Here is a 9,171-nt window from a genome sequence, read left to right as displayed (position 1 = left end):
CCCTACATCTCATCCTTGTTACTCCAATTTCCTCTTATGGGGCCCATTTTCTTTCTTTTTCAGTAAAGAGAACACAGCCCCCCTCCCATTCTATAATAATGTCTCGTATGTCTTGACCCTTTGCTAGCTGACAGCTCACATTATGTACTAAGTTCTGTAGCTCTCTATTCCAGGGGTCAGAAAGCTTTTTCTGTAAAAGGCCGGACAGTAAATATTTTTGGTCGAAGCTTCCTATGAGGAAAAAGCCAAGGAAAGAACAGAGAGAGAGAGGGAGGCAATCTTACCCGTTTTGAAGGAGACCTGTGCCCCACCAGCTGTGATGAATTCTATGTTCCCAAGATGTAATATACCAGCAAGCAACCTCAAAACCTCCCGAACTTCTTCCTTGCTAAACTGCATTACTTCCATTGCCGTCTGGAAGAAAATAAACGCGTTTTTTTTTTTTCCTCCCATACTAAAGAAAATGAAAAATTGCTAATTACTTAATAAAATCATTAGGTATTGTTCTCAAAGGGATGCATGAGCACTCACTTCTCAACGATATACAGAGGTGCACACAGAAGAACATGGTATTAAGAAAGGACTGTCGAATGCACAGAGAGAACCCAATCGATGGAATAAAAACAAATATCTGCCTCATGTATAAGCTTCCTACTCACGTCACAAAAGAATTACCTAAGAGAGTCACAGCAATGATGGTGATAAACACTTTTTTCTACAAATATCAAAGCATAATGGAACATTACTTTTTTACATCTAAAAAATTGGGAGGGGGGTAATTCGGTGGGGGAGGGAGTGTAAAATTAGTGCTCCAGGGTAAACTCAGGGGCCTTGTCTTCATGGTTAAACAAAGTGGGGACCCAAGGAGGTGGAATGAAATTGTCAGGAACTCCGTAGATAGGAGAGTATTCTGTTCCTTTTCTAACAGGTACAGATGGAAAGTATGAATGGGTCTAGACCTCTCTTCCCTAGACATTCATCACATCTCTAATTTTCATTTCTCCAAAGGATTTTTAAGGTCTTGGCCTCTGGATGGTAAATGAAAGTTAATGTAATGCTGTTTTGGGAAAAAATAAAAATAAACAGGTACCTACAGAAGCTTTGTTCCCAACAATATGTATCTAAACAACTCTAGTCAGGAGTCTTCTGAATTATACCTGAGATTTGCTTGCTTATTTTCTAACGTGATTTAGGAGCCATATTCTTGTCAGGAAAAAAGCGACCCCTCCACACACACGACTGAGGACCGAATTCTAACGACACTGCTGAAAATGACCTAGAAAAAGAACCTGGACCCCGAACCACCACAAAGACCACAGGAGACTGGGAAGAAGGAAATCACGCACCACTCTGAAGAGAAATTGCAAAAGGAAACAACTGGAGATTTTGAATTGTGAACCGTACAATTTCTTTACGAGGAAAACGCAATGAAGTTGAAACGAAGGGCAAAAACAATAGAGAGAGGAACAGAATTAAAAGAAAAAATTGTAAGGGAAGGAGCAATAGCTATGCCAGGAGACACATGAGTGACACAAATAAAATAGGCCCTTTCTTATAGGAGGAAGTGCAAATCTACAGTGTTCCCTTTTTCTAGGAATGAATGAAACATGCACAAATTAAAGAAAATCTGAGGCCATGTCTACTAAACTAGCAAAAAAATTGTGAAAGATAAATCTAAAATTGGAGAAACTGGGATACACAGGCACAGGTCATCGGTACTATAAATTAGTATAATCTTTTTAGAAAACAAGACTATGTGGCAGTGCTGTGCTGAGCCACATGTGTACACAATATCACAAAGATCAGAGAGATTACATCTTTCTCAGACTTGGACGACCGAGAGTCGAAGTCAGGCCTAACAAACCCGAAGACTAGGACCATCCAACTCTGTTACTTTCATAAGACATTAAAAGGGGGGGAAAAAAAAAAAAAAGAAAGAAATTTGCTGTGGAATCTCCCATAATTTCAATGCTGAAAATTTGTTCCAAAAAAAAAAAAAAAAAAACTCAACAGTTTTGTAAAATATATTACGCTCTGTCACCTCTTTGAACGTTGTTGACATATTTTTTACAATAACATTTTTACAACAATAAATGGGTGAATGAATAAATGGCTGTCTATTCAATGGAACACTACTCACCATAAAAAGAAATGAATTGTTATGTGCGATGTGGATGAGTGAAAAGAAGCTTGACACAAGAGAATATATTCTGTGCGATTTCATGCATATGAAACTAGAAAAACCAAATCTATACTACAGTGACGGAAAGATCAGTGGTTTCTAAGGGTAGGGGTGGTGGGGTGGCTGGGACTGTCTGTGTAGGAACACAAGGAACTTTTGGAGTGTAGAAGTGCCCTTTACTTTGACTGTGGTTATGAATGCATGAGTGTGTAAATTAAAAATTCATCAAAATGTATTACTTTAAGTGGGAGCATTTTATTATATGTGCATTATATCTCAATAAAGTTGATTATAAAAAAATAAAAAGACCATGAATTATTTAATCAAGGGTGAGAAGACTCTCATTTCATAGGTATAAACAAATTGATGCAAAGAATAACAACTATGCAATTAGTCAAGTGTTTATCAAGAAAAAAGGCCTATGGAAAAATAATCATTCAAATTTACTTATTCTAAAGGCAAAGAAATACGGCTCAGAAATGCAGAATAATTTATCTTGCTCAAGATTCTTAAAACAGTGATAAGGACCAAATCAGATATGAGCAAAATAATTATAAAGCACCTTTGCTTTGCAAAAGTTATTTTCTTTTCCTATGATTAAAGTTTTCCTCATATATTACAAGACATATTCAATACTAATTTATAAAAATGTTCTAAGCTCATCTAAGAATAACCCCAAATGAAAATCTTCACTGTTTAAGTTACCAACCTGAACTTTATATAACACTAAAAAAATAAGATAAAATAAGTTTACAGTACCAGAAAATTTCAAACTGTCCAATGAAATATATCAAAAGATGCCCCGTGAAAAAATTCGTGGATAAGTTCTAAGAATACAAAGATTATACACGGAGATATGAAAGCAAACAAATAAAATGTGTTTGGTGGGTTAATAAATTTGTGACTTCTTCACTTTCAAGTCTAACTGTAAATGAATTAATTAGTTAGCAGTGTGGTGATAAGTGGTAATTCATTAATCGCACCATGGGGTAATTTAATGGCTACAAGCAATTATCACCTTTGTGGGGGCCGCCCTGAGACAGCTAGCTGGAGCCTCCATTCTTTGTCTCCTACTGTCCTACTTAAGATCTTTTTAGTAGCAATCCCCACCCATTTGGCAAAAGTAGCCACTTTAAGGCTTAACGTAATTATCTTATTTTCTAGACAGTGTGGCTCAAGAGTTTAAAAACCCTCGGAAATTAGCTCAGAAGCGCTAAACAGCTATTCAGTTATAAAACTGGCACCAAATTATACAAAACATTCCCAATAAAGTCTTTATTAAGCACATTAAAAAAAAGTTTGTGAAAGTGAAAGTGAGTGTGTGTGTGTGTGTGTGTGTGACACAAATAAGTGATACAGTCCCAACCATTAAGGACCAAAGGAAGCCAGGCTCTTCGCATTAGACAGAGAGAAGAAGGGTGGACTTTGGGGAGTTTACTGCCAAAAAGTACATCTGCTCAGGGTCCCAGAAGCCAGCTGTGAGGAGGAGAGGTGTCATTCCAGAAGCCAACGGCACCGCTTATGAATCCTGAATAAATGGTATGACCGGCATGCAGGAAGAGTTAGGCTAATCTGGGCATAACTTCCAAGTAAGAACTTGGATAATGATTTATTATGTAATGTTGTGTTATATGAGGCCACGTTACTTTACAACATAAAATCTGCTTCTATTCCCATGTCTTCCAACACTGAACGAGACTGATGTTCCCAAGCTTGACAGAACTGAGGTATAAAGTCGGCCCTTTAAATCTTCATAACTCTGACTCATGACAAATGAATTTCTGCAGATATACACATGGGCTCACATCACTTAAACCCCATGGATAGGCCTAGTAAGGCCAATATGGTCCACAGCCAGGCACGCTGTAAACATTCAATACTTGTGAAGGAAGAGAATGACGAGATTATGGCTCAAAGACCCACCTCACCTCACACTTTCATCAGCCAATGGTGAGTCAATGAGGCAACAGAATAAATTACCTGCTACTGCTGACTTGCAATAGCTTTTTATCCCAACTGAACAATTAATAGTGCAACTTGGAAGGCTCCATGAAAATGGCTATGCAGTTTAGCATATGGTCACTGTCTCTGCTCTGAAAAAACCCAGGTCCCCCTAAAGCGGCTGAGGATACCTCACAGGTAAGTATTTATATTAATGTCAGTTGATGCCAATGATGAATTCTAAAAATACATAAATTCTCAGCGAAATAAGCAAAATTCTTAAAAGGTCTCACTGCCAGAGTATACTGAGATTAAAACTGATAAAAATAATGAGTTTCTAGTAGTTAAAAATGAACACCGGAGGTGACATTTTTATACATATTCATAGAAATCATTTTTCTCCATTAACTATTTTAACATATTCTGCAAACGAATGTCCTTGAGCCTCAAGAGAACATGGTCCCTTCCTTCCCTCTCCAGAACTCTAGGAAAAAGAGCTGAATGAAATTCAAGTATGAAGAAACAAATTTAAATGGCATTTGCTTTGGAAAGAAATATTGAGACAAATTACATAAAAACACAAGTGAACCTGTCTCAGTCCTTTTCTTCAGCAGAACACGGGGACTATGTGGTTTGCTCACTGCTGTCCCCGTGTCTGGCACAGAGCAGGTGCTCAGACGCATTTAACATGTAAAGTCAACCTCAGCCAGTAGAGTTTAGTGTCTTCTTTTAACCATTTCTGTGTCACTCCTGGTTACAGAGTGATGCACGAGGCAGAAAGAGGAGCTGGCTGATATTGATAAGGATACTTATAATTATATGCCTACAGTCTAGAAATTATGATTTTAGGAATGTAACCATATAACCGTCATTACAGTTAATATGTCTGTTATAAGAGAATGATAAAGGATAAAATAAAATCCTAGAATTCTGCCTCATGAGGTAACATTTTTAGTATATTTTGTTCTGATATTTTTCTGCACATAATTATACAGACATATATAATGCTTATTTTTTAAATAAAGAGTATAATGCTGTATCTTCCAGCATTTCCATATTACTAAATATACTTGAGCATGTATTTTGCTTGCTGCAAAGAATCTTATTTTACAGATACAAAAAATTGTTGAAGCTATTCCCCAGTTCATAATTTTGTAGGTTTAGGGAAAATTTAGTTTTTATAAACAAGAGTGTTTGGGCTCCTTTCAGAAAAGTTGCACATTTATTTTTCTTTTCTGACTACATTGCTTAAAACTTCCAGAAGGTCAAATAAAAACAAAAATTACATGTTCCCGATTTCAATAAACTTCTTTAGCTAAGCTGTTACTGACATTTCTACATGAAAAAGTAATTGCAAAGTCGATATCAAGCATCTATAAATAGAATACTTACAAGTTTGCTGTGCGCATTCATTATGTCAATTTTATGTGTAAATTTTCCTTCCTTTCTAGATGATATATCCTTTCATCATAAGACCGAATCTCAAATGCCAAAACCTATCATTTCCATTTAAAAATAAAAGCCAGCAATCACTGAAACTAGGCCATGCTCCAAAAGTTAAGTCATAGCTAACAAAAAAAAAAAAAAAAATCTGAACGAGAAAATGATGCCCCAAGAGGAAAGCAGAGGAAAGCCACCTGAGCACCTTCTCCAGGCACCTCGATGCCCAGTGCACCCTGGCGGCCGGGCTGCGCATCAGCTTCACCCACACTGAAACTATGATTTGCCTAATTAGGAGTCTGTCACCACCAACAATATCTATCGCCCAGCATTGTTCTGCAGCTTCGAGAAAGAAGCAAAACAAAATAAAGTAAAAAAATCCCGAGATGGATCTTTTTTTGTAACTCACCAAAACTAAGGATGAGTTTTCATATTTATTCTAACACATGATTTTCCAGCAAAGAGTCATAAATGAATCATGAATGGAGAAAGTCTGAGTCATGAGAGAAGTCTATGGGTCCAAAATAAAATTGAGAAAGAAAATTTAAAATACCATTCTTGCACAGTGGTTCACATGTAATGACTTGTTTTTCTTTAAAAAAAAATTGTTTTGAAACAAAAAAAGTGAAACCAGTCGCTTTTTTTCTTTTGGTCACTCTTAATAAGGGAAAATAAAAAAGTCACTTACAATAACTTCCCGAAAGGATTCCTGATCACTGATTGTCTTGTCTTCTAGGCATCCGGACTGATTCAAGTAGTGGTAGTTTTCTGGCACAGATAAATAAAATTCTTCTACAAAAAGAAAAACACAGCATCAATATTTGACAGGGCAGGATAAGATCAAATCTGAGTTCTCAGTTTGTGATGTTAAAATAAACTACATAAATAATTCTGTACTCCTAATAGTCCCCTCTTAAGATAAAGTTCTCCTTTATTCATGAAATAGGAAAAATAGAATTTAAACTCAATGGGATGGTAGGAAATGTTACTGAAAAAATAATCGGTGAGGATCCTATTTTGATTGTTTTCTCTTAAAAAAATCAAATGTTTAGAAATTGGCTTCATTTGGGTGTGGTTTAAAAGTAAAACCAGTTCTAATACAGTATAAATACTTTCATAAATACTCTTGAAATCAGAAAAGAACCAAGATTCCAGAAATGAACAGACAAAAAATTTACGATTTCCTTACTGACAATCTTCCCTCTGTTATTTACTTCTAAAATGAACTCTACGGGGCTGGCTCCATAGTGTAGCAGTTAGCAAGTCTGCTTTACACGCAGAAGGTCCTGGGTTCGCGCCCCAGGTGGAGCCATGGACTAGATCCCGGGAGCACCAGGCCCCGAGTGCGCCAGGTCCCCCGAAGTGCACCAGGGGTCCTAGGCCCTGGGTGCACACTGTGAGCGTGTGGGAGGGGATGCCCCGCCTTCATAGATCCAGCTCTTAAGGGGAGACGGCAGCATCCATAGGTCAGGGGTGGGGCGGGGGGATTAAAAAGGAGGAAAAAAAATAAAAATGAAATGAACTCGACATCCTTTGGTACTCATTCATTTCCTTTCGATTGGTGGAAAAACACCACCGAAGTCCAAACGGATGTCTTCCCATGTACTGATGGCTCTTAAAGGGAAAATGAGTCGCCACGGCGTCTTTGCCGGCCGCTGTCCTGCGCACGCACCTCTCTGCTCATGTCCCAGCCCCGCCAGCAGCGCGTAGAATACATGATAGTTCCTCTCCCCAGGGTTCTGCCTTACTACTCGGTTCTGCAGAGACAGATCAGACTTCTCGTCAGAGATGCTTCCCCTGCTTGATTCGCACACACCAATAATTTCCAAAAATTATTACTGCGAAAGAAAATGTGAAGTGAATCACGTTTACTTACTTTTTCTAATAAATCTTCATGTGAAAAGCAATGGCGAGTCAAGGAACAAAACCAGGATACGGCCCGCTCAAGTAGCCTTTACCTTTCGATCCTTTCTAACCCAAATAATTACAATTCCCTGTTCCTTTGACACTGAGACTTTCCGTGACAACAGATAAGCCCACAAAGCACAGACTATGTCACCTAAATCCAATTTTGAACATGTCACATGGTGCCCCAGAAGGTACCAAACTGGCAGAATTGATTCCAAACAACAAATATCTGATGTTTCATGAGGAATCCAATTTTCCAGATTTCTAAAAGAAAAACGGTTTTTTATCTCCTCGAATAATTAACAGATAAAACACAGTAGTAGAGTAACATAACTAGGCAGAACCAGACAGAAATGTTCCGCATTCTTCATCTGTCCTTACTAGAACAGTTTCTACAGAGTCCTAGACTGCAGGTAACAAACTAAACGAAACAGGATACAATCTACAATTCTCCCGCCCTGAATATTCCCCTTCTGGCAGATGTGCAGCTGCACGAACTTCCCAAAGCGACTGGAGTTGCTGTTGTACGTGGTCTTCGCGTTGCCGAACGCTTCCATGATGGGGCTGCGAAGGAGGTGAGGACAGCGTGAGTCAGGGGAGGTCTAAACACGGCAAGGACCTTCCCCACAAATGTCAAGACACACAGTTGCAAGAAAAGTCTGAAATCAGAAGGACCTATGGCGATGATGTTTCTTTACAGAAGAACCAGAGTTCCAAAGCCCTTGCTGACATGGGTTTACTGTTCACGTCCACCTGGAAGGAGCAGCGTCACAGCCGGTTGTCACAGGAGGCGACATGGTTAAGGAGACCGTGATGGCTGGTCCCTGCGCTAATTAGCTTGGGCTTATGTACGCAAACCAGGGATTGCACAGAAAAAGCCCCTATTCAAATTCTAGGAATGCAAAACAAGTTCTAGTCCTGGAAATTCCACCCGCTTGTTATATATGTCCTGAGAGCAACTCATTTAACTCCTTGGGGTCTTTACCAACTGTAACGCGTAGTCGGACTAGATCAGGGGTCAGTAAGCTTTTCCACAAAGGACCAGATAATAAATCTTTTTGGCTTTGCGGGCCACGGGGGTCTCTGTTGCAACTACTGAGTTCTGCTGCTCCAGCGTGAAGCAGCTATAAACAATATGGGAACAAATGAGCATCCACGTTCTAGTAAAACTTTATTTACAGAACAGGCTGCAGGAGGAAGATGAGAACGCTCTGGAGGTGGACAGTGGAAATGGCTACGCGACGATGTGAATGCGCCTAATTCCACTAAGCTGCACACTGAAAAACGTTTAATGTTATCAATTTTATGTTATGCAAATTTCATTAAAATTTAAAAAAATAAAGTCTGAATGCAAGGAAAAAAAAGCACACCAAAAACAGCCTGCAGGATACAGGTGTCGGGCTGGAGTTTGGGGACTCCTGGACTAATTCCTACATAACGGGGTCCTTAAAGTCCCTATTGGTTCTAAAACCTTACAAGGCATAAATCGGACACTGGGCAACTGTACATTTGAAATAAGATTTCACAGGACACCTCATCGCACGGCCCTTTTTCAAAGTTCCAAGGCTCACGGTCATGGAATGTGTGATCTTCTGTCACATGAGGCTACAAAACTGTCATCTATTCACAGGGCACCTTGAGGGGCCGAATGCTGAACAGAGTCTCTGTGCCCAGCCCACTGCTCCACATCGGGTGGAGGC

The 9,171-nt window shown here is 39.0% G+C and overlaps 1 protein-coding gene across 1 annotated transcript in view; it reads right to left on the bottom strand.

The window, feature by feature from the left end:
- MYO10 (myosin X) overlaps nt 1-9,171 on the bottom strand; it is a 190,800-nt gene that overhangs the window by 76,751 nt on the left and 104,878 nt on the right. Inside the window, exons 6-10 of the mRNA XM_006907122.3 lie at nt 7,911-8,035; nt 7,440-7,453; nt 7,236-7,320; nt 6,252-6,355; nt 285-414 (exon numbers count right to left, since the gene is read on the bottom strand). Coding sequence (XP_006907184.1) covers nt 285-414; nt 6,252-6,355; nt 7,236-7,320; nt 7,440-7,453; nt 7,911-8,035 — 458 coding nt within the window. The remainder of the gene's footprint in view (nt 1-284; nt 415-6,251; nt 6,356-7,235; nt 7,321-7,439; nt 7,454-7,910; nt 8,036-9,171) is intronic.

Source organism: Pteropus alecto, unplaced genomic scaffold, assembly GCF_000325575.1.
Source record: "Pteropus alecto unplaced genomic scaffold, ASM32557v1 scaffold152, whole genome shotgun sequence".
Taxonomy (NCBI): domain Eukaryota; kingdom Metazoa; phylum Chordata; class Mammalia; order Chiroptera; family Pteropodidae; genus Pteropus; species Pteropus alecto.
Note: the sequence above shows the minus strand (reverse complement) of the source record. Positions and strands in the feature narration are given on the sequence as shown.